This window comes from Aotus nancymaae, unplaced genomic scaffold (genome assembly GCF_030222135.1).
Source record: "Aotus nancymaae isolate 86718 unplaced genomic scaffold, 86718_ANA_hifiasm-v0.15.2.pri h1tg000011l, whole genome shotgun sequence".
Lineage (NCBI taxonomy): Eukaryota > Metazoa > Chordata > Mammalia > Primates > Aotidae > Aotus > Aotus nancymaae.
Genome location: NW_026988422.1, coordinates 54787194 through 54813805, shown reverse-complemented (window position 1 = coordinate 54813805; position 26612 = coordinate 54787194). Strand labels below are relative to the sequence as shown.

General features: G+C 36.6%; 1 protein-coding gene across 5 annotated transcripts in view; it reads right to left on the bottom strand.

The window, feature by feature from the left end:
• Nucleotides 1–1198: 1198 nt before the first annotated feature.
• Nucleotides 1199–26612, bottom strand: part of PCNX1 (pecanex 1) — a 208747-nt gene continuing 183333 nt past the window's right edge. For all 5 annotated transcript variants that reach the window (XM_021675042.2, XM_021675043.2, XM_012438164.3 and 2 more), the window contains 6 exons: nucleotides 15425–15655; nucleotides 13973–14247; nucleotides 10660–10865; nucleotides 7784–8226; nucleotides 7236–7376; nucleotides 1199–7035 (listed from right to left, as the gene is read on the bottom strand). In XM_021675042.2, coding sequence (XP_021530717.2) covers nucleotides 6895–7035; nucleotides 7236–7376; nucleotides 7784–8226; nucleotides 10660–10865; nucleotides 13973–14247; nucleotides 15425–15655 — 1437 coding nt within the window. In that variant the 3' untranslated portion in view covers nucleotides 1199–6894. The remainder of the gene's footprint in view (nucleotides 7036–7235; nucleotides 7377–7783; nucleotides 8227–10659; nucleotides 10866–13972; nucleotides 14248–15424; nucleotides 15656–26612) is intronic.

Here is a 26612-nt window from a genome sequence, read left to right as displayed (position 1 = left end):
GTTGCCTTTGATAGCCACATATGAAGGAGGAAGAATAATTTTTTCTAAGACAGGGTCTCACTTTGTCACCCAGGCTGAAGCGCAGTGGTGCAATCTCAGCTTACTGAACCTCCGCCTCCTGGTAGAGTGATCTTCCCACCTCAGCCTCCCAAGTAGCTAGGAATACAGGCACACACCACCATGCTCAGCTAATTTTTAAATGTTTCTGTAGGGACGGGGTCTCTATTGCCCAGGCTGAGAATAAATATTTCATGTAAGTGCTGATTAAATACCCAGGAAGCCACCATTCTGTCATGCCCTTACTTAACAAAGTGTTGCTTTCCACCCTACCCCAGGGGAAAGCACACTTAACATGGCAAGATTCATTGGCTATAGCTCAGCAAAACATTTTGGATCCTTTAGGAGGAAAAAATCTTACATAAACTGCATTTTAAGAATAAAGTGGTGCAGGATCTGGATTTAAAAAGAAAAAAAAAAGAATAAGGAAGAAGTTTTATGGGACCTAAATTTCAAGTCAACAGCCCTTTGAATCTCTGGCTCTAAGATAAATGCAACTCATCCAGGGAATTTCTTTCTTTGAAGATGTGTTTTATGCCACTGTGACCCCAGAAGAAAGATAGCCAACTATTTGGACCCTGATGCAAAAGGTATATAATCTGTATCCTGCTGGTTCTGGTTCTTACTAAGTAACAGTTAAAATGATGCATTAAAGGATTATAAGTGATTTAATCAAGAATATATTTATTCTCATTGTAAATCAGCTTGTATTTTAAGTATTATATGTAAAATCACTGGGTTAGTACACACTGCAAATATACCAAACAAGTTTGTACCCGCCTGATTTTGACGACCATAATCCAAATGTTCCTTCCATTTTCTGTGCTGGAATTTAGTGTGTGATTGAACACACATGTTTATCATCCCACATGTTCCATCTAATATTGTTAATATGTAACATCCACATCAATTCAGAAGATACAAACTACAACCCTTCCACTAAGAAAAGTGTGAAAGAGACCATCTTTGAACATGAAGCATGATGTATGCTTTTGATCTATTTTAAGTTGAAGCACATGTTTACAGGCCAAAGCTTATTTAAAATAATTTCAGAACCAAGTACATGTTTTAAGAACATGCCATACAGAACTGAATATAGTGTACTCTAACTTTTCTCAATTTGACAAAAAATGGACAGACGGCAAAATGAAAAAAAAATTTATTTCCTCAGTGTTTATCCACTGTCAATACTGTATTTTTGATGCAATATATTTGCCAAAAAAACTCAGCCTTTATTTTCCATTTTAAACAACTACAATATTTACAAGCTGTTCAGAATAACACTCAGACACACACACACACTCACAGACACACGTAAGTACATATGTCCTTATCTCTGGTTTATACTGAATGCTGGTAAAGGCCATGAATACTTTTCAGAGCCCATGATCAGAAAAGGAAAACCCATTTTCCTTCTTACGTCCACTTTCCAAGAATCATGTTCAATATTCCTCCTTCCATTTCCTCATGCAGAGCTCATTGCCAGACTTGTATAGGGTTAATCAGTTTTTACAATTTACTTTTACTTAAACTATAAGCTTTTAAAAAGCATAAGCAGACATGATCCCCTCCCCCAAAAAACATCTATTATTTTGGTTGTAGAATCAAGCTTCATATATAAAAAATATTGTTCAATCACAAGTACACTAAACCCAAGAGTCATCTGGAGCAGCCATCTTATGCTCTATTACTACTCTGTTGTGAATCCCAGGGCACCACCTCATTGTGCAGGTAATACCCAGGAATTCATCCCCATCACAGTGTTAGATGACCTTTGTTCCTTTTAGCTTGGCTCCACCGAATTATAAATTGTCAGGTACAGCGCTGAGGCATAAGAAAAAAGGTATAACCCTATATAATAGGTATAAGTCTTAGAACAGAGTTGTCATATAACCTTGTGGTGACAATCAGCTCTAGTTCCACCAAAGAATGTGAGGTTGATTCCACAAAATGGCAGATAATGAAGTTCAACTCACAAACATAAGTTATTTATCTTAATCCAGAAAGAGTATGTGGCTTGTAGGCAATAAAGAGAAATTGTTATCATACATAATTCTTGACAGATGACTCTGGTGAGGTGATTCAAAATAGAAAATATACTTCTGTTTCCACCAAACTTACTCCACACATATCCTACCAGATTTATTATAATAATTAATTCCTTTCCAATCACAATTCTTCCTAGACATTTAACAAGTAAAAATAACACAGCCTGGATGCATATTAACCAAATTAAAAAAAAAAAATGAAGAAAAGGCTTTTTAATACTTTTTTTTTTTTTGAGACTGAGTTTCGCTCTTGTTACCCAGGCTGGAGTGCAATGGCGTGATCTTGGCTCACTGCAACCTCCGCCTCCTGGGTTCAGGCAATTCTCCTGCCTCAGCCTCCTGAGTAGCTGGGATTACAGGCATGCGCCACCATGCCCAGCTAATTTTTTGTATTAGTAGAGATGGGGTTTCACCATGTTGACCAGGATGGTCTCGATCTCTTGACCTCGTGATCCACCCGCCTTGGCCTCCCAAAGTGCTGGGATTACAGGCTTGAGCCACCGCGCCCGGCCCCCTTTAATACTTATTTTTAAAAAGCTATATTCAATGTAATATTAAAATTATGCTGCCCCAATGCATGGTAGTATCTAATTTTTCTTCTTTCTCAACACCAATAAAACAATATCCATGTAAGTAAGAATGAAACAGAATGTCCTAAGTCCGTTAGCAAGTTCCATGTGCCATATTACCTTGACTGACATTATTCTCTCCACTAATCTTGGAATTAAAGGAAAAGTCTCTAGAATAAAAAGGGACATTTTATACCTTATCTGATCAATGTATCCTCTATCAAAAGAAAAAATTAACTGGGTTTGTGTCCAAAGTAACTTTATATGATTACCTTACACAAAAAAAGAATATGAATGAATAATGAGGACTTAAAAAACAAACACACACCCCAGAAAAGGCTTTGTCCATATTCATGAAAAATTAATTAAAATAAATATAAAAGAAATTAACAATCTGGACAGCAATTTATGTTTAAGTAGCTAGTAAATATAAAGTCAAAGGATTCTGACAAAATCATTATCACCTTTTTCTCAAGTCACATATTTATTTAGGAGGAAAGATGCTTGAAAGCTAGCTATAAGAAAAGGACAATTCTAGACAACAGCAATTCACCAAATGCAGAGCTGCTAAGCAGAGGCAGAAGGATGATGCTCAGAAGCACGGAGGAATTTATCAAGGCTAAGCTGCCCCTGCTGAAAAATACGAGGCTGAGTTTTGTATTTTGGTATGTGATGGAAAAATAAACTAATTCAGAAAGAGAAACACATCTTCTTATTGGGTTTCCCACACAAAAACTTATATTTTCATTGCCTGACATTTAGTACACAGAGTAATCTTCCATATCTCACTTAGGATATAAATACTGTCTGACTACTTCTGTTTCAAAAATTAGAAGTATTTCAGATATACTTGAAATATTTTCCAAAATACTTCAAATCTAATAGAATTAGATTATCATCCTCCAGTAACAAAGTCAAAGAAGGCAGAACACTGGTTAAGTTTGTTCACTAATTTCCTAAAAGGCAATCTCTTAGAAAATATACATACAGCCTTATCACTTACTCTTCCAAGTTCCTTAAACATCAACATCTTATGTTGATCTAGATTCTTGGAAAAATTAAAGTTCTTTAGCAAAAAAGTCAACATTAAAGTTTTATCCAGTGTTGAAAATGGTGTAAAAAGAGAGTTCACACCAAGGTATAAGTTGGAAGATTAACCAAAAGCTTAGTTAGGAGCTATGTTTTTTGTCACTGAATGAAAGAAAAAAAGGAAAAAAAGGCAACAATTTATAACTCATTCCATGATTATCTTTCTCTTATAAGCGGGGGTTGGGGTGGGGAAGAATTAAATAAGAAAAAACAGAAAGATTTCAATCATACAACGTTATAAAAAGGAAATGAATAAAAAAGCTAGTGTTTTAGTTATATCTTTTTACTTTCAAATTATGGAAATCGAAGCATTGGCAATATATAAACTAAAGACATTAATGTAGGCTGAAGTCTTGTACATAACTGAAAAAGCTTAAGTTAAGCAGAGAATCTAAACAAGTCATTCACGATTCTGAGCAGGGGGTGACAGGTGAGGCAGGAACAAAAATTTATGATGAATTAAGTTAATGCAAGTATTATATTTCCATATAATTTAGATCAAATTATTCTTAAGAAATGAATGCTTCTTCAATTATCACCATTTCCCCTGATGCAATTACTAGAAAAGTATTATGATTTTTAAAAGATTGTCAGTTTTAGACTCTTAAGAAAAACAACAGGGCTTCTCTCAGGGTTCCTAAATTATAAACTCACTAAAGAATTATATGTTAACAAAATTCAACTTGTTTTGAGAAAAATATACATCAATTGCTACCCAAAATCAAAACCCATCATGTATGTTCCATATAAAATCTAGTCTTGCATTTGAAATCTGACTTTTCAGAGTATGTGATGCATTAAAAATTTTTTTGGAGCAGGGGCTAGAAATAAAAGAATTCCAGCCCTTCTGATTAAATCATGTGAAGGTCAGATTTTTTTTTTCTGTGTGGGAAAATTAATTAGCTTCCGTCTAAGACCGAAAAGGCTCTACTTATCTCTTATCTAGGCAATGACCATGAAAAGATCATAATCACTTCAGAAAGGGAACAAGCAGAAGGGAACATAGTTACTTTGAGAAGATTTAAAAAATACAAGTACATAGAGAAATTGATTATAAATTCAGTTTCAGGAAAAAAACCCTCCAAAACCAAAAACACTGAACTTTAATGGCATACTGTAGATCTGCCAAAATGAGGCAAATGCAGAATATAATGACAGTATCAGAAAAATACATTTTTTAAATGGTCAATTTAGAAAGGGTACCTTTGTATAAAGGTTCAGTAAATCATTTGACAAGTATTTTTAAACAGTAAATTTTGTAAAGTGTGAAGTCTACGGAAATGTCAACACAAGGCACATTAGGTTCTGAATGACCACAGAAGTTTGAAATTAGAAAAAGGAAAAATAAACAGGTTTCAAAGTGGAAATGCAGTAAGATTGGTATGTTCACTATTTCTTAGTTTTCATTCCTTCTACTGTAATGTTATGCTATAATGTGAGATCTACATCAGAATTAGTAGGAAAAACAGCTTCTCTCTTCTGTCACCTCAATAAAAGATACTTTAAATCTGTACTGTCTAATACAGTAGCCACTAGGTACATGTAGCTATTGAGTACATGAAATATGGCTAGTGACACATGATGAAATAGTAATACTTCGAATGTACTGGATTAAACAAAATGCATTATTAAAATTACTTTTACCTGTTTCTTTCAATGTTCTATTCACAAGGGGTACAAAGATGGCTGCTCCTAAATGCTCAGAGGAGATGTACAATTTTCTTTGGAGTTTCACAACAAAAGGGAAAATTTTCTTAAGGATTTAAAAAATGCTAAAAGTTGCAAATTAAATCTAAATTGAAATTCCCATATCGCCCAATTGTAAATAAGAGTAATATATTTCCCTGAATATATATATTTTTAAAAAACCAATAAAATTTAAGTTATGAGACAACATATGAATTAAGTCAATTTCACAGTTATAAATATTTCAATTTACAGCTACACACTATAAATTACAGGAAATAAAATTCAAGTAATAGAAAAAGAAGAGGGGAAAAATCAAAAGCAAAATTATTAAAGAGGGATATAATAATAACTGCACCATTTGGATATTTTTATTTGAAAAAATTTTACTTGATTAACTAAACTGCATGTGAATAACTTCAAGAGCTAGAAACTCATAAAATAAATAAAAGGCAATCGATCCTTTCTTTAAATTCCTGGACATTCACCTTCTTCTTAAAGAAAAGCATTTTCTTCCTAGAAGCGAGCCCAGCAGAGCCTGCCCTGCTGGAGAGAAGCAGAGCGCATGGGCTCCTCTGAGATGTGGACACAGGAGCTGGCAGTGGTGTTCACATGACTGATCCGCTGACTATTGGCTCTGGGAAATGTCAATGATGAAGCTATGTATATCTTGAGATAACATATTCATTTTAAAGAAAACATCCAATGTCCTGGCATGAAGTATAGACTACTAACAGAAAAATTAGCAGCACAGTTCCTGCTACCTATGTTTATAAGGGAAGGGGTTAATCCCAAAGGCAATTTAAATAATGGTATTGTATTTTATTTTTATATATAAATAAATGTTCTGAGAAATCTCAGACTTTAGTGCATTGCTGTAAAAAATTAGTGCAGTTTTTTTTTCATTAAAGTTTTTAGCGCTTAAGGAATAAGATAAATCTATGTCTGTTCATAGTCTTTCTCACTGTACATTAAACTTTTATACTGCTATAAGTCAAACAGAACATTTCTACACTGGTCTGTTTTTAAAAATCAAGGTAAATGAATTTCATGTTCTATGACAAAACATGGCAATTATTTTTGGCAAAGAAATTAGAAAAATATGAGATCATAGTTTAGAAATGAAGAGTTTGTTGATTTAAAGCATAGGCAATGCACAGGAAAAACTTTTTTTAAGGATGTATTTTAACAGAACTTTATCTTTCATGCAAAATGTTTTCTTGGCAGCTAACTTAAAAAAATATTTCGGCTTTATTTGGGGATGGAGACAGTGACAGGAGTCAGGGTGAAGGGCAAAGGAGAGGTGCTTAACCAAGCTCATTCTGCTTTCAGTCTCTCCCATACAGGATTGATGTGATACCTGCAGGCATCTTCTGCTTGCTCCTCTCTTTTTCCAGTGTCTTGGAATTGAGAGGGAAGAAGAAACGTCTTTATAACACATTGGCTCACACTTCAGCCCCAAGTTCTAGTACCCCAGTTTCAATTACAGTCACATATTTATCATCAATCTGGACCAGAAGCACTGCCTTGTCGATGTGGGATCTAGTACCTGGATCTCTGCTGCAAGGCACCCATCGGTGAATCACCTAATGATTCAGAATAAAACAAGAAGTTAGTGCTGGAGACCTGGAATATACTCACAAACTCTTATCCCCACCCAGGATTAGAAGTAGCAATTTTGTCTGAAAATTATACATATGTATAAATCAGCTAAAACCATGCATCCAAGTGAGGCAGACTTCAAAAAACGTAGACCCCCAGACCACTAGCTTGTAAAAGAACTTACATGGCCTTCCATGCCCTCCTGTGGACTCCAGTCTTTCCAGCTATTTCTCCCAGCTTTTAACCGAATTCCCTCATCAGGCCACTGTAGCTCTTTCCTTTTAGACAGGTTGATCCCTTCCAGAATTTGACCGGGATCCACAATCTATATAATAAATACAAACATTCCAATTCATTTTTCTTGATGATGAAAAATTATATAATCTCAAACAAAATGTTTTTCACATGACTCTTTGTGTCTCAAGTTATTTTTTAAATTCCTGTAATGGAATTAAAAAAAAAATCTTAAGAACTACCTCTTGAATTATTTTCAGCCTTCTGGTAGACCTCACTGCAATGGCCATGTGGTAACGGCAGAACAAGGAACAAATACCACCACAAAAACTGTTTGCTTTCAGTTTTTAAGTTCGAAGAAACTTTTCTCCAACATTCAAAAATATTCTAGTCTTGAGACTAAGATAAGATGTGTTTACACAAGAGTCCTTCATTCAACAAGTAAGAAATAAAAACAAGTAATAAAAACAGCACAAGACCACCTCTGGGCTTACTTACTTGGACTCTGTAAATCACTTCACCCTTTCTGGTGTGTGAATTATTGGCAGGACTTAAGGTGTTGCCTGGCTGTGCATCAGTGGCACTGCCTTGACCGCCCTCTGTTGCAAGAAAGCCCACTAGAGTGTGATGTTTGCAGGCTGGGATGCTTTGGCTGGAGCTGCTGGAGGAAGGGAGGCCATGCTGCACACAGGCCAGGCCACTCTGACTGGAGGGTTCCATTTGGTTCACCATCGACAGGCGGGACTGGATAGATGATGGCAAGTTTCGAAGCGATATCTGACTGGTGGAAGAGCGCCGACAAGGCACAAACCCCGTGGCGGACATCCGGAGGGACGAATGCCGGCTGCTGTAGCAGTAGGAAGACTGGCTGGCTACTGAGGCCCGGGCAGGAGACTGTCTGACCAGGCCCGACTGCACAGAGTGAGCGCTGTGGCTAGTGCCTAGGAGGAGAAACAGCAGCATTCACTCAAAGTAGAATGACTCAGACACAATACTTCTGTTTTACGTTCCTAAGACTTTTTCCCCTAGGCAATTAATTGGTGAATTGATATAACTTATTAATGTTTACGCCTAAAACTTTTAAAGTTAAGAAAAAGAAATATGTATCTGAGATCTTTTTCATATGCGGTTTTTGTAACATAATTTTTATTTGCTAACGTTTTTTAGAATTCAAATTCTGAGGCATATGAAAGACCTAATTAATAATTAAATATCTGACAGGAAACATCAGGAGTTAAGGTTAGGATAAATCCTAAAATATGTTTCACAGAAATATTTCAAAATAACAAGAATACTTCTGTAACACATCAGAAATGAACTATCTCATGGAAATGAGATGGTCAGAGATTTACTGAGAAATACTACATGATCTCTCTCACTCGTGGAATCTGAAAAATCCAAACTCACAGAAGCAGAGAGTAGAATGGTGGCTGCCAGGGGCTAGGGAGGGGGAGGTGCTGGTCACAGGGTACAAAGTTCCAGTGAGTGAGGAGGAATAAGCTCTGGAGGTCTACTGTACAGCCTGGGGACTACAATTAATAATAATATGTTTTATGCTTAAAAATCGCTGAGTAGCTCTAAAATGTTCTTACCACAAAAAAATAGGTATATGAGGTAATGGATATGTTAACTAGCTTAATTTAATCATTTTGCAATATATTCACATATTAAAACATGATGATGTACACCATAAATATATATAATTTTTGCCAGTTCAAAAAGAGAAATATTTATTAAGGCCCTACTAAATGGCATGGTCTATAACTACTATTTCTCAAAGTATGGTTATTACTGCCCTTTCAACCTCTTCCAAGGAAAAGCTACACTGCCTATAGAGAGACAGTGAATACCATGCTATAATTTTCATACACATTCGGGAATCACTGCTAAATAGGAATGATCAGTGGTACTGAAAAGCAGGTTCTTCTACGTCCTTTTTCAGGTGGCTTGATTTGATTCTTTAGACTTGTCTTTTTCTTGACTTGTAACAGTAATGTAAAATTAATTACATTGAAAACATAGCTACATGTACTTTTTACCTGAAAATATAAAGAACTAATCAATGTAAGAGCAAAAAGTACATTTAAAGAACACTGAAAGTTTTATATTTTCACTCAGAAGCAAACAAAGAACAACCAAAATGTTGATCTATCAGGTCTCTTCACTTGAATCCCATATTGAAATTTAATAAATGTCTTTCAATTTAAGTAAATGTCTTGGAACTTTATCTGATCCATGTGAAGCAGTCAGGGGGGCAGTCGGGGAGAGGATCAACTCTCCATATGGCTGGATCAACTGATCATCCATATGGAGACAGTTGAGATCTGCTTCCTTCTGCACACCAAGTGGACTGCTGATCTCATATAAAAGGGAAATTAATAAAAGCTACCTTGAGGGCCTAGGGACAGGGAAAGTTTTCTTAATTAGGACATAATGATAAAATACATGATTAGTAAATCATTCTTAATAAAATTAAGGACTTCTCATCAAAAGAAGGCAAGTAACTCTTCACAGTAAGAGAATGAAAAGCCAATGGACAGAATGGGAAAAGACATTTGTAGTACAGAAAACTGAAAGAGCTCAAATCCAGACTATAAAACACAAATCAATAAGAAAAAGATAACCAAATAAAAAAATAGGCAAAAGATGTAAATATGCACATTAGAAAGAGGAGCTGCTGATAAATTCATTAAAAACTTCCATCTTAAGTATCAGAGTAATGCAAATTAAAACAATTAAAATTAAATCAACCTTTCTTTCTCCTGCGCCCTCCCACCCCCATCCCCTACCCCGCGTGAGCAGGCAAGGAGCAGTAGCAAGAACTGACATTCTTCAAAGTTGGGAAGGTTGATAGGACTAGTGAGAGTAACAACTGGTTAAAAAAAATTTCTTTTTTCTGGAAGATTTTTGGCATTATATATCAAGAGTATTATTCTCATAAGCTTTGGCCTAGTTCATTTTTAAAATTTCTGGTCTATGGAAATAATAAACAGTTACAAAGACTTATATACAAAGATTATTACAACATTATGTTGGAAGAAAAACCAAGTCATTGTCCAACAGGGGAGAAGTTAATTATAATTAATATTTAACTATTAATTATAATACTTAAATATTAGCCTTTAAAAATTACATTTTCAAAGAATCCTTAATATACCAAAATGTTTATGTTGAATTATCAAGTTTAAAAAGCATATAATTACATATATAACAAAGTATGAACGAATGAGATAATACAAGTACAACCTGGAATTAAAAAAAATTCTATTTCTGTATTTTCAAGTAGCTCACATATAGTCCTCTTTATACACATATACTAACCAGCCTCTATGCTAAGAAGCTAACATTAGACATATAACTTTGTTTCACATTACCTAGTGGTGGAGGATAAGATGTGACAGGTGGGTGGAGCCCGGTTCCTGATCCCTGCCCAGGATTTCCAGTGCTTCCCTGGGATACGTTGCTGTGGGGATCATTGGCAGTTGTTGCGTTGTTACCGGTGCAGGAAGTCCCACCTCCAGCATCAGAATCTTCAATATTGCCACCACTGTTACATCCAGCTCCGCAACCTTTCCTAAGCCTAGGAACAAATATCAGAATAAAAAACATTATCCCAAGATCACTTCAAAATGGGTATTTTATTCTTTTTCCAGCTATTCTGAACTATTAATGCTACTAATGTTTACCTTTTAAGTCTTTATGGTGCAATCAATATTAGGAACAAAAAAACTTACACATTTTCAAAGAATGGATTAAGAACTATAACTCTCATTCACTATCTCAAATCCTTCCAATTTACTTCACTTTTATATACTCTATTATGTGTCCTGCACCACGATAAAGAACTGTATATAACTCAGTTGTACCATTAACATCAAAACAGCATGGTACTGGTACCAAAACAGAGATATAGACCAATGGAACAGAACAGAGGCCTCAGAAGCAACGCCACACATCTACAACTATCTGATCTTTGACAAACCTGACAAAAACAAGCCATGGGGAAAGGATTCCCTGTTTAATAAATGGTGTTGGCATAACTGGCTAGCCATGTGCGCAAAACAGAAACTGGACCCCTTCCTTACACCTTACACTAAAATTAACTTCAGATGGATTAAAGACTTAAACATGAGACCTAACACCATAAAAACCCTAGAAGAAAACCTAGGCAAAACCATTCAGGACATAGGTATAGGCAAGGACTTCATGATTAAAACACCAAAAGCAATGGCAACAAAAGCCAAAAGAGACAAATGGGATCTAATTAAACTTAAGAGCTTCTTCACAGCGAAAGAAACAATCATTACCAGCAACCAACAGAATGGGAAAAAAAATTTTTGCAATCTACCCATCTGACAAAGGGCTAATATTCAGAATCTACAAGAAACTAAAACAGATTTTCTTGTAAAACAAACAAACCCATTCAAAAGTGGGCAAAGGATATGAACAGACACTTTTCAAAAGAAGACATACATGAGGCCAACAAACATATGAAAAAATGCTCATCACCACTGGTCATTAGAGAAATGCAAATCAAAACCACAGTGAGATACCATCTCACGCCAGTTAGAATGGTGATCATTAAAAAATCTGGAGACAACAGATGCTGGAGAGGATGTGGAGAAATAGGAACGCTTTTACACTGTTGGTGGGAGTGTAAATTCGTTCAACCATTGTGGAAGATAGTGTGGCAATTCCTCAAGGACCTAGAAATAGAAATTCCATTTGACCCAGCAATCCTATTACTGGGTATATACCCAAAGGATTATAAATTGTTCTATTACAAAGGCACATGCACACATATGTTCATTGCAGCACTGTTTACAATAGCAAAGACCTGGAACCAACTTAAATGCCCATCAATGATAGACTGGACAAAGAAAATGTGGCACATATGCACCATGGAATACTATGTAGCCATAAAAAGCAATGTCATGTCCTTTGCAGGGATGTGGATGAATCTGGAAACCATCATTCTCAGCAAACTGACACAAGAAAAGAAAACCAAACACCACACGTTTTCACTCACAGGCAGGTGTTGAACAATGAGAACACATGGGCACAAGGAGGGGAACATCACACAGTGGGGTATGTTGGGGGTTGGGGCGCTAGGGGAGGGATGGTTGGGGGTGCGGGGAGGTTGGGGAGGGATAACACTGGGAGAAATGCCTGATGTAGGTGACAGGGGATGGAGACAGCAAACCACCATGGCATGTGTGTATACCTATGCAACAATCCTGCAAGATCTGCACATGTATGTACCCCAGAACTTAAAGTACAATAAAAATTAAAAAAAAGTTTCTCATGGCTGAATGCATTCTGTATAATCAGCTAACTGTTTAGAAATTTTTGTAACTTTTTCATTTAATTAAATTTCAAAAAAAAAAAAAGTCACAGCTGGAAACAGAATTGTTGTTGTTGTTGTTCTTTTTATTCCAAGACCGAGTCTTACTCTGTTGCCAGGCTGGAGTGCAGTGGTGTGATCTCAGCTCACTGCAACCTCTGCCTCCTGATTCAAGCGATTCTCTTGCCTCAACCTCTCAAGTAGCTGGGACTACAGGCACCTGCCACCACACCCAGCTAATTTTTGTACTTTTAGTAGAGATGGGGTTTCACCATGTTAGCCTTGCGATCTGCCCACCTCGGCCTGCCAAAGTGCTGGGGTTACAGGTGTGAGCCACTATGCCCAGCCTAGAAACAGCATTCTTACCAGTGCCAATGTCTGTTCAGTTACTCTGAAGTATGTAACCCCTGAAAACCTAATTTATTTATACTGTTAATATAGTGTACTTGAAAAGAGGTGCTGAAATCATTTTTCCTATTTTTTAAAAATGGAGAGTGATTAAGCAAACAAGGACAATTGGGCATTCTATGCCATTTTTCTTAGAGGGAAAGAATTTCTTTAAGGTAATTATAATATATTAAATATTTTTTGGAAAGAAAATTTCTTTGAATACTCTAATGGCTGATATTGTGCCTTCTGTTTGGGCAGAGATTAAACATTTGAGAGTTTGCTGCTTTATTTGCCAGATTTGGTTTTCCTTAAGCTACATATAAGAATCTGAACAACTCTTAAGAAAAGGAAAATAATGTTCTGCAAAGTTTCTTCACTATCCAAACTATGATGTTCCTACTCCAGACATCATCATTTACTAGACAAAAGACAGAGAAAAAATTCATGTGAATACTTGAAAACACTCTAGATTTCAGATCTGAGTAAGAATGTATTGTTAAAAAGGCAGCAGTATCTCTGCATTGCTATCAAGTCTCAACACGTACAGAGTGCTCCCCCTAGTGTTGAAACAGAATGGTAAACTAGAAAAAGTAATCCACTTACATGTTGTTTTTCTTAATTCCCCATCTGTATAGAACAAATACCCACATATTCTAATAGTGGCAATGTACAACAGAAATTAAAAAAAAAAATTAAATAAAGAGAATTTTCCAAGATTCTATCAAGTAACAGAACAATGGTTCTTAACCACGGTTATACATCAGATTTATCTAATAAGATTTTGATAAGAATGCTCAGATTCCACTTCTTGAAGTTAAGAAATAATGGGTTCATAATGTACCATGGCACCTGTGGTTTTTTTCTACAAGCTTCCCAGGTGACGCTACTGCACATGCCTAGATTAAGAGGGTCAGGGATACACCAGCACTGAATAATTCAACCCTTTGGCTCACCTGTGCCAGGTTGACACTATGAAATTCCTGATATTTCCCAAGCTGATAGGACCCCCAAGAATGTCTTTAAGCTGTTCGTGGCTGTCGGAGTAAGAAGTTGTCAGGGGTGAGACAAAGATTGGGTAGCCAATAGGTTGATCACAAGATGAGTTTATCATGTTTCTCAGGGCTTGCTTTGCATTTTGGATGCTACCTCTCTCTGGGTTACGGTTACGTAGAAAAACAAGCTCCTGCTGTTGACCCGCCCAAAGACCTCGGACACATTCCTTATTCACCTGAAAACCAGAACACAAGGGAATCAGGTCAAGGGGCCAAGAATAAAATTCACACAAACAGAAGAGCAGAAATGGGAGGAATACAAAAGATATTACAATAACTAGTTGTGAAAAGCAGGAAACAAATACAAGTAGGGCACGTTTAAGAGGTAACCAATTTCCCTTTGTCATTAGCAGGTTGCTAAATAATAAGCATCTACAGAGCTCTTTCTTCATGCTCTCTCTTTAAAAGTATCAAGTAAATGAAGTCAATTTAGTTTTTTAAATTGGCAAAGCACTCAATTTTATAAATAAGACAATAGACATCTTTTATAGAAACGAGAGATAAATATTTAGGGTTGAAAAAATGTTTATAACATTTATCGGTTGATTAAATAATGTAAATTTAAAAAACAACTACAAACTATCAAAATAAAATTTCAGAAATTAAGCCTCTTAAAGCCCTGAGATGTTTATAAAAACAAGGAAAAGTTAGAATGAACTATTTAACTTCTGATGTCTATTAAGTACATAGTATGCTATCATTTTGCAACCTAGGAATCATATCATATTAGCAATATGGTGCTGACTTTTTACAAAGAGATGCTGCCCAAATTGCATATATAAAAGATATAAGATCTGCCATTTAATGGATAAAAAACTGTCAAAACTGAAATAACCAAAAATTTTAAGGCTTTAAGGCATATGAGAAACTTTCAGAGGACAGAATTAAGTACTGAAAAAACTAAGTCAAATTAAGTGCTCATAAACAACAAAGACTAATGTAGTATGGGCATTACATTTTTTCTGTGAAAATACTTTCAATCACTTTTTAAAAGTTTAGATCAAGGCTGGGTGCAGTGGCTCACACCTGTAATTGTACCACTTTGGGAGGCTGAGTCAGGAGGATCACTTGAGCCCAGGAGTTCGAGACCAGCCTGGGCAACACAGCAAAACCCCGTCTCCAGAAAACACAAAAATTAGCCAGGCATGGTGGTGCATGCCTGTAGTCCCAGCTTCTTGAAAGGGTGAGGTGGAGGATCACCTGAGCTGAGGGAGGTTGAGAGACTGCAGTGAGTCATGATCATGCCACTGCACTCCAGCCTGGGCCACACAGTGAGACTCTGCCTCAAAAAAAAAAAGTTTAGATCAAGTTATTCAACTTCTATTTTTTGGACACAAATAATACCTCACTTACTTTAATGACTCTGAAGCTCAGGTAGCGTCTGTTGAGCATGATGATTTTATATTCATTGGTGCCATCATCCATGACATGCCGCAGAGCAAGCAAGGAGGGAGAGTTGGCAAGTACTGCGCTCCGCCATGCAGGGTCCCCTTCGTGGGCTATTACAAGGTTTTTCTCATGAGATACAATGGCTTCATAGAGCACAGTAGGGTCATCATATTCATCTGGAGAAGTAAAATGATCCTAAACACAAAAATAATATATAAATTTTTAAAGGAAAATAAGAGAATTGATGATAACTTCTATAGTTACTAAGTAAAAGTTCTTAAAAACTGGTTTAATATGAATACTTCCATGCATGTTAATATTATTAGAGATAAATTATAGATTCTTAATCATAACCAGGTTAGGAATTAGCTCATTACTGCTATACTATTTTTATAAATTCCTTAATTCAACCCTCTCCTCTAAGTTCTAGAGGAATAAATATCATTTCTGGTTTTTATGTTTTCTTTGTTTTTCTTTTTCAAGTTGGTTTTTCTTATCTTTGATCATTATTTTTTTCTGTTGAAGGATTATTTCACTATTAAGTAAGTAAGACTAAAACTATATAAGGTCTCTAGATTGTGTTTCCTTTTAACTAGATACTTTTCATATAAAGCCATATCTCTAGAACGGGTTCTAATATACCACTTTATCCTGTCTCTTACCTAGTTAAGATACGGCTCAAAGCCATGGGTTTGAGCACAGATTTGGGGTCCTAGTCCTAGAGAGGTTGGTAAAGTTTTCTCTGAAAAGCCTCTTGGTCTTAATAACTACTCATTCATTTGATAGTTATTCAGTATCCACCATGTACAAGACTCTATGGCAGGTAGCATGGATGAAACAAAGAAGTATATAAAATGTATCTCTCTATTATAAAACTACACATTAACAGGGACAGGACATATACTGAAATACTCATAACACAAATCTATAGTTTTGAAATGGTATATTAAATAAATGTAAATATTATAAGCTGCTTTCATATTTATAGTCGGGAGGTTGACAAATTTCTGTATCCAGGTAAAGTAACCCATTTGCAGTCAAGTCAACTGACCAGAATTTGTGCTATGTGAAAGGAGAAGAATGACAGCGAGAAGGGAATACCCTTAAGGATACAGCCTGTTAGCTGGGGGGTTGAGATATGTGAGATAATACTGTACCCATAAGTAATGCTTCAACGTGTAAAATGTTCTACAAAACATTATTTCATTGGAATCTTACAACAATCTTGTCAAGTAGTTGAGTAGATAATACCTGCATTTTACATGTTTAAAAACTGAAGCTTACAGAGGCATAGTTGCTTCCTAAGTTTAGGAATTTAGTAAATGCCAGGCAGAAGATTTTGGACCTTGAAGACTGGTATTCTGAAATAACTCAGTTAGATAAAACAAAGAAAAAAGAATAAAAGAAATTAACAGAGTCTTTGAGGAATATGGAATTATGTAAAGCAACCAAACTTACCGATTAATGACATTCCTGAGAGAGGAGGTAGAAAAGTAAACAACCTGACAAACACATTTGAGGGAATAACTCAAGAGTATTTCCCTAATCTTGCTAGAAAGGTAGACATCCAGGTACAAGAAATCTGAGAACAGCTATGAGGTATTATAAAAACTGAACATCATCAGGCATAGTCACCAGGTGTCTAAGGTCAACACTAAAGAAAAAAATCTTCAAGGCAGCTAGAGAAAAAGGTCAGATCACACAAAGGGAACCCCATCAAGTTAATAGTAGATTTCTCAGAAGAAACTTTATAAGCCAGGAGAGATTGGGGCCTGTTTTTAGCATTCTTAAAGAAATTCCCACCAATAATTTCATATCCTGCCAAACTAAGTTTCGTAAGTGAAGGAGAAATACAATCTTTTCCAGACAAGCAAGTGCTAAGGATATTTATTACCACTTGACCAGCCTTACAAGAGATCCTTAAGGGAGTTCTAAACATAGAAACAAAAAAATAATACCTGCTACCACAAAAACACACTTACTTAAGTACATAGCCCACAGACCCTATAAAGCAACCACACAGTAGAACTATGAAGCAACCAGCTAACTACTTCATGATAGGACCAAAGTCTCACATAACAATATTAACCTTGAAGGTAAATGGTCTAAACACCCCACTTAAAAGACACAGAGTTGCAAGACAGATTAAAAAAAAAAAGATTCATTTGCCTGGTGTCTTCAGGAGACCCATCTCACATGCAATGACACTGACAGGCACAAAGTAAATAGCTGGAGAAAGATTTTTTTTTTTTAGATAGAGTTTTGCTTAATGTTGCCCAGGCTGGAGTGCAATGGCATGATCTTAGCTCACCGCAACGTCTACCTCCCAGGTTCAAGCAATTCTCCTGCCTCAGTCTCCCGAATAGCTGGGACTATAGGTGCGTGCTGCCATGCCTGGCTACTTTTTGTATGTTTAGTAGAGATGGAGTTTCACCATGTTGGCCAGGATGGTCTTGATCTCCTGACCTCATGATCTCTCCACTTCAGCCTCCCAAAGTGCTGGGATTACAGGTGTGAGGCACTGCACCTGGCCATCGGAGAAAGATTTATCATGCAAATAGAAAACAAAAAAGTGCAGGGGTCATTATTCCTATATCAGATAAAATAGGCTTTAACAGTAAAAATGGACACAAAAGGTCATTACATAATGATAGAGGGTTCAATTTAACAAGAAGACATAACTATCCTACATACATATGCACCCAATATTGGAGCACCCAAATTCATAAAACAAGGTTTTCTTGGCCTACAAAAATAATTAGCCACATAGTAATAGTAGGGGACTTCAACACCCCACTGATAGTGTTAGATCATTGAGACAAAATACTAACAAAGAAATTCTGGATTTAAATTTGACACTTGGCCAACTGGATCTAATAGACGTCTACAGAATACTCCACCCATCAACCATAGAATATACATTATTTTCATCTGCACATAGAACATACACTGTGATTGACCACATGCTTGGCCAAAAAGCAAATTTCAATAAATTAAAAAAAATCAAAATCATAGTAACCATACTCTGGGGCCACAGTGGAATAAAAACAGAAATCAATACCAAGAAGGTCTCTCAAAAACCACACAACTACATGGAAATTAAACAACTTCCTCGTGAATGACTTTTGTGTAAAGAAATGAAAGTAAAGCAGAAATTTAAAAAATTATTTGAAATAAACGAAAACAGAGACTCAACATGGCAAAACCTCCAGGATGCAGCAAAGGCAGTGTTAAGAGGAAAGTTTATAGTGCTAATTGCCCTTATCAAAAAGTTAGAAAGATCTCAAATTAACAATCTAACACCACACCTGGAGGAACTAGAAAAACAAGAACAAACTAATTCCAAAGTTAGCAGAAGAAAAGAAATGAGACCAGAACTCAAGAAAATTGAGACACAAAGATGCATACAAAGAATCAATGAAACCAAAAGTTGGTTTTTTGAGAGGATAAACAAGAACAGACCACTAGCTAAGCAAAGAAAAGAAAGAAGATCCAAATAAGCACAATCAGAAATGACAAAGGTGACATTACAACTGATTCTACAGAAATACAAAAGATCATCAGAAACTATTACGAAAAGCTCTATGCACACAAGCTAGAAAATCTAGAGGAAATGGATAAATTCCTAGAAAGACACAGTCTCCCAAGATTAAATCAAGAAGAAATCAAAACCCTGAACAGACAAATATTGAGTTCTGAAACTGAATCCATAAAAAAAAAAAAAAAACCTACCAACCAAAAAGCCCCAGATGAGATGCATTCACAGTTGAATTTACTAAATGTACAAAGAAGAGTTGGTACCAATTCTAAGGAAACTATCACCCCACCCCGCTACAGAAAAAAAAAAAAGAACAAGGAAGGAATCCTCCCCAACTCATTCTATGAAACCAGCATCATCCTGATACCAAAAACCTGGCAAAAACACAATGAAAAAAGAAAACTACAGGCCAATATCCTGATGAACATACATACAAAAGTCCTCAACAGAATACTAGTGAACTGAATCCAGCAGCACTTGAAAGTTACTTTACCACAATCAGGTAGGCTTCATGCCTGGGATGCAAGGGTGGTTCAACAATATACAAGTCAATAAAAGTGATTCACCACATAAACAAAATTAAAAACAAAATCTATATAATCAGCTCAACAGATGAAGAGAAAGCTTTTGATAAAACCTGACACCCCTTCATGTTAAAAACCCTCAACAAACTAGGCATTGGAGGAACAACCTCAAAATAATCATCTATGACAAACCCATAGCAATCATACTGAATGGGCAAAAGCTGGAAGGACCCTCCTTGAGAACCAGAACAAAACAAGGATGTCCACTCTCACCGCTCTTATCCAACACAGTACTGAAGTCCTAGCCACAGCAATCAGGCAGGAGAAAGAAAAAAAGGCATTCAAATAGGAAAATAAGTCAAAGTATCTCTCTTTGCTGCGAATATGATTCTATACCTAGAGAACCTAGAAAACTCTACCAAAAGGCTCCTAAAACTGATAAATGACTTCAATCAAGTTTCAGGATACAAAATCAGTGTACAAAAATCAGTAGCATTTCTACAAACCAGTAACATTCAAGCTGAGAACCAAATCAATAACGCAATCCCATCTACAATGCATAAACACAAACACACACACTAGAATACATCTAACCAAGGAGGTAAAAGATCTCTACAAAGAGAACTACAAAACACTGCTGAAGGAAATCAGACATGACACAAATGGAAAAACATTCCATGGGTTATGGACCAGATAAAATCAATACTGTTAAAATGATTATACTGCCCAAAGCAATCTACAGCTTCAACACCATTCCTATCAAGCTACCAATGTAATTTTTCACAGAATTAGAAAAAAACTATTCTAAAATTATATAGAACCAAAAAAAGAGCCTGAACAGCCAAACAATTATAAATAAAAAGAACAAAGCCAAAGGTATCACATTACCTGACTTCAAATTATAAGGCTACAGTGATCAAAACAGCATGATACAGGTAAAAGACAGACACACAAACCAATGGAACAGACTGAAGAATCCAGAAATAAAGCTGTACACCTGCAGCCATCTGAGCTTCAACAAAGTTGTCAACAATATGCAATGGAGAAAGGATTCCCTATTCAATAAATGGTGCTAGGGTAGCTGGCTAGCCATTTGCAAAATGAAACTGGACTCCTACCTTTCATCATATACAAATATTAACTCAAGATGGATTAAAGATTTAAATGTAATACCTAAAAATATAAGAATCCTAGAAGAAAATCTAGGAAGCACCATGTTGGACATCAGCCTTGGTAAATAATTTATGACTGAGTCCTCAAAAGCAATTGCAACAAAACCAAAAACTGACAAATGAGACCTAATTAAACTGAAGAGCTTCTGCACAGGAAAAGAAGATGTCAACAAAGTTAAACTGACAACCTACAGGAGGGGAGAAATTATTCACAACTATGTATCTGACAATGGTCTAGTACCCAGAATCTATAAGGAACTTAATTCAATAAGCAAAAAACAACCCCATTAAAAAGTGGGCAAAAGACAAGAACAGACACTCCTCAAAATAAGACATACACACAGCAAACAAATGTGTAAAAAAAAGCTCAACAAGACAAATCATCAAAGAAATGCAAATCAAAACCACCATCTCATACCAGTCAGGATGACTATTATTAAAAAGTCAAGAAACAACAGAGGCTAGCGAGGCTGAGGAGAAAAGGGAATGCGTATACAGTGTTGAAATGCGTATTAGTTCAGTCACTGTGGAAAGCAGTTTGGAGATTTCTCAAATAGACAAACAGAACTACCATTTGACCCAGCAATCCCATTACCAGTATATATCCAAAAGAAAGTTAAGTTGTTCTACCAAAAATACACATATACTCTTACGTTCACTGCAACACCATTAACAATAGCAAAGATGCAGAATCAACCTAGGTGCCCATCAATGGTGAAATGAATCAAGGCAATAATGTATATATACACCATGGAATACCACGCAGCTATAAAAAACAATTAAGTCGCTTCCTTCTGCAGCAATATGGATGTGGATGGAGGTCATTATCCTAAGCAAATTAGCATAATTCTTAGAAGGTTCCCCTCTTCTAGGAATTGCCTTTAGCTAAGGAACTGCCTGTGTAGGAAATGCCGGGACTGGGCGGGGGGGCACATCCTTCTCTGTATGAGGTGGAAAGTAAGGAGGTACACAGCATAAGTTTTGGAGATATTGCTAATTTCAGAATTTCTTCTAGAATCCAGCTAAGGCCAGAATTCAGCTAAAACACATTTTGCTTAGCTACTTCCCTTTTCCATCCACTTCTAACACTTCTTTACAAACACTTCTTGAGTGTGCCCCTCAATTAATCTCTTGCATGAGAATCCTGGACTCTAACCTGTTTCTACACTGCTTGATCTAAGACAGCATTCGTAATAAAGCGATAAGCAGTTCTTCACTTCTGTATATCGTACACCAACTCTCCTAATTTTTCTTTTAAATACTGAATTCACATTTTCCTATACAAGCAGATAGCCAAGATGTCATATGATGTGCTGTCTTTTAGCAAATAGTTCTATTAGGAAAGCAATGCCATCTTTGTAGAGTAGTATTTTTACAATTAGTTGAATGAAAAAAAAAAAAAAGTCCAGACATAGGCAATAATTTTTTTTTTTTTTTTTTTTTTTTTTTTGAGACGGAGTTTCGCTCTTGATACCCAGGCTGGAGCGCAATGGCGCGATCTCGGCTCACCGCAATCTCTGCCTCCTGGGTTCAGGCAATTCTCCTACCTCAGCCTCCTGAGTAGCTGGGATTACAGGCACGCGCCACTGTGCCCAGCTAATTTTTTGTATTAGTAGAGACGGGGTTTCACCATGTTGACCAAGATGGTCTCGATCGCTTGACCTCGTGATCCACCCGCCTCGGCCTCCCAAAGTGCTGGGATTACAGGCTTGAGCCACCGCGCCCGGCCGGCAATAATATTTTTATTACTTTTTCTATTTTTTTTTTTTTGAGACAGGGTATCGCTTTGTCACCCAGGCTGGAGTGCAATGGCATGATCGTAGCTCACTGCAACCCTGACCGCCTTTGCTCAAGTAATCCTCTCACTTTAGTCTCCTGAGTACAGGCACACACCCCCATGCCAGCTAATTTTTAAAAAAACTTTTTGTAGAGACGGGGTCTTGCTATGTTGCGCAGGGTGATCTCAAACACCCAGGCTGAAGTGATCCTCCTCCTGCCTCGGCCTCTCAAAGTGCTGGGGTTACAGGCGAAACCCACTATACCTGGCCAATAACCATATTCTTAAGAAAATGAACAAAAAGTTGGAAATTATCAGGCATTCCCCAAGTGGAAAATGTTGAATCTTGTTTAAAAATCTCGTTTCACTGGCTTTAAAATGGTTGAATGAATGTAAAGTTCTACGTACACTGAAAACTGTGAGATGCCTCTGTATGTGGTAATTTGGAAAGATGTCCATGTCATATTAAATGAAAAAAATGGCATGTTACAATTAATTTGTCTAGCAAAATTGCATTTTTAAAAAGGAACATATCACACATGTAGATGGAAATATATGTGCTTAGAAGAAATCAGAAAATATATATCAAATTACTGGCAGTGATTGCTTCTTGGGGGTACTGTACAAGAATATGGAGTGATGAAAAGATGTTTATTATTGGGTAATGTTTACTTTTTAAGAATATTAAAGAGATAATGTTATCAGTTTTACTGGTAAAAGTTTTCAGAAGAATTTTAGGAATATACTTGAAATGTTATAAACATATGCACAGGATATACTACTTTTTTAGAACAATGAAACTCATTCATTAAAAAAACATTTACAGGCCACTGTACCAAGCAAGGAGTATAAAGATTAATTAGAAATTATTTTTGTCCTCAAGGATATCACAGACTGTAAAATTTTCAGCACATTATCATATGTAAACTCATTTGGATTTTGATTGGTTTATTTTGGTTCTAACAATTATGTAATCCTCAAAGAGTACTAATAACAAAGGAAAATAAATAATGAGGAAAGATATTTTCCTGAGGATGAGAAAGAGAACAGAAGAAAAAAGCAATTTGCTTAATCTGAGTTTTTATTAATCTTCTACAAAACTGGGATGAAAATAACTTTCTGGGTCGTGGTGATCTAATGCATATGAAAGTACTGTGTACATGTAGGGCACTATGCAATAGTAAATACTACACAGATCATAACAGTTTCTTATTGGGGTTTTTTTTAGAAACAAGGTTTCGCTCTGTTGCTCAGGCTGGAGTGCAGCAACACAATCATAGCTCACTGTAACCTCAAACTCTTGGACTCAAGCAATCTCCCATCTCAGTTTCCCAAGTAGCTTGGACTAAAGGCATGCGATACCCTGCCTGGCTAATATTTATGTTTCTTTTTTGCAGAGACGTAGTCTCACTATGTTGACCAGGCTGGTCTCAAACTCCTGGCCTCAAGAGATCCTCCCACACCGGCCTCCCAACATGTTGGGATTACAGGCATTAGGCACCACATCCAGCAGATCATAACAGTTTTAATTAACAGAAAGTAAGCACATATAATACATAAGGTTGGAGGGAGGTGGGGAAAGAACTAGAAAGAAAAAAATTCAAAAACACCTATGAAATACTAAAAGTACATTATCAAAGACCATGTCTGAAAGGCAAAGGTTAATAGAAATTTTATATTTTCAGCTTTCTGGAAACAGAATCTTTTTAAAAGTCAAGTTTGAAATACAATTTATAATAAAATTTACCCATTTGAAGTGTACAGTTAGATGCATCTTGACAAATGTGCATACCCAGGTAACCACTGCTGCAATCTGGATAGAGAGCATTTCCATCCTGCCTCTTGCATTTACTCTCTAAACTCCAAGCAACCACTGATCTGCTGTTTGTTATTAGTTCTTTTTATTCCTGAGTAATATTCTGTTGTGTGAATATACCATAATTGGTATGCCTGTCTGCTGATGGACATTTGAGTAGTTTCCAGTTGGAGGTTATTATGAATAAAAACTCTATAAACTGTGTTTAAGTCTTTGTGTAGACATATGCAGTTGACCCTGGAACAATGCAGGGGTTAGGGGTGCCTACTCCCTATGCACTCTAAAATCCATGTATAGCCTTTGACTCCCCAAAAATGTTAACTACAAACATCTTACTGTTGACTGGAAGCCTTTCCAATAATATAGTCAATTAACACATATCTTGTATTTTATATATATTATATACTGTATTCTTATAATAATGTAAGCTAGAGAATAGAAAATATTAAGAAAATCATAAGGAAGAGAAAATACATTTACTGTTCATCAAGTGGAAGTGGATCATCATTAAGTTCTTCAACTTTGTCACCTTCACATTTGGACTAGGCTGAGAAAGAGGAAAAGGAGGGGTTGGTCTTGGCAGTCTCATCTCAGAGGTGGCAGAGGTGGAGGAGGTGAAGGAGAGGAAAGGGAAGCAGGCACACTTGGTGTAATTTTACCAAAAACATTACACTTTTCTGACATTTTTCCTTTTTCATTTAAGAATGCTTCCATATAGGACCAATTCTTCTTCTACCTTTTGCTTTAGTTTTAGTGCCCATATCACAGAAGGGTTCATGCTGTAAAATAAGTCAAAAGCAGTCTTGAATAATCAGAATCATTCCGCCAGACTGTGTAAAGTCAACTTGTTTTCCGGCACTGCTTCTTTGTCTTCCACATCATCTGGCACTGGTTTGGGAGCACTCATCTCCATCAAGTCATCTTCTGTTAATACTTCTGGTGGGGTGTTTAATAGCTTTTGAATTTCTCCAAGAGTCACACCTTGTAATCCCTCATCCCCTACTTTTTTTTTCTCCGTATGCATAATCTCTTTCATGATTTCCTTGATTGGTTCTGTCATAAATCCTGTGAAGTCATGTACAACATCTGGACACAGTTTTCTTTAGCAGAAATTTATTATTTTGGGTTTGATGGCTTTCACGGCTTTTTCTACAACAAAAATGGCATCTTCAATGGTGTAATCTTTCTAGACCTTCATGATGTTCTTTCAGGGTTCTCTTCCATAGCACTGACAATTCTTTCCATTGAGTATCATGTGCAATGAGTCTTAAAAGTCTTTATCATACCTTGATCTGGAGGCTGAATTAGAGATGCTGTTGGAGGCAAGGAGACCACTTACACACCTTCAGTGTTGAACTCATGAGGTTCTGGGTGGCCAAAGGTACTGTCCAGTATCAAAAGAACTTTAAAAGGTCCTTTACTGGCAAGGCACTTCCTGACTTCAGGGACAAGGCATTGGTAGAACCAATCCAGGAAGAAAGCTCTCTTTGTCTAGGCCTTCTCGTACAATCAAAATAGCAGGTAGTGTTTATCTTTTCCCTTCAAGATTTAGGAGTCAGCGGCTTTATAGGTAAAGACAGCCCTGATCATAAACCCCACTGCATTTGCACAAAACGGTAAACTTAGCTTACCCATTCCTGCCTTAAATTCTGGTGCTTGCTTGTCTTCCTTACTAAAAAATGTCCTTTGTGGCTCCCCCAACCCCACTCCTGCCACAGAATAGGGCACTTTCACCTGCATTAAAGAGCTATACAGGCAGATATCCTTTCTCCTCAATGATTTTCTTAATGGCATCTGGGAATTCATTTGCTGCCTCTTCCTTGGCAGAAGCTGCTTCGCCTGTTATCTTGACATTTTTAAAGCCAAAGCTCTTTCTAAAATTATCGAGCCATCCTTTGCTGGCATTAAACTCCAGCTTTAGATTCTTCACCTTCCTTTTGCTTTAATTTGACATACAATGACTTCGCTTTTTCTTGAATCATATTAGTGTTTATAGGCACGCCTTTCTTACAGCAATCCTGCATCCAACATAAAAGCTGTATTTTCAACACGAGATGAAAAGGTACTATGTAACATGTGCAAGGTTTTCCAGCTGCTGGTGTAGTAACAGTGGAAGCTTCACAAATTTTTTTTCCACACTGGTCCCTAGGATGGATTCACTTATGTTGGAATGGTGGGCAACCACAGTTGCAGACCTCAGTCTATGGCATGTATCAAGCAACTGGACCCTTCCTTTTAATGTTACAACTTTTCTCTGCTTCTTGGGAGCCCTTTCAGCATCACTAGTGGCATTTTGTATGGGTCCCATGGTGTTATTCAAGGTTT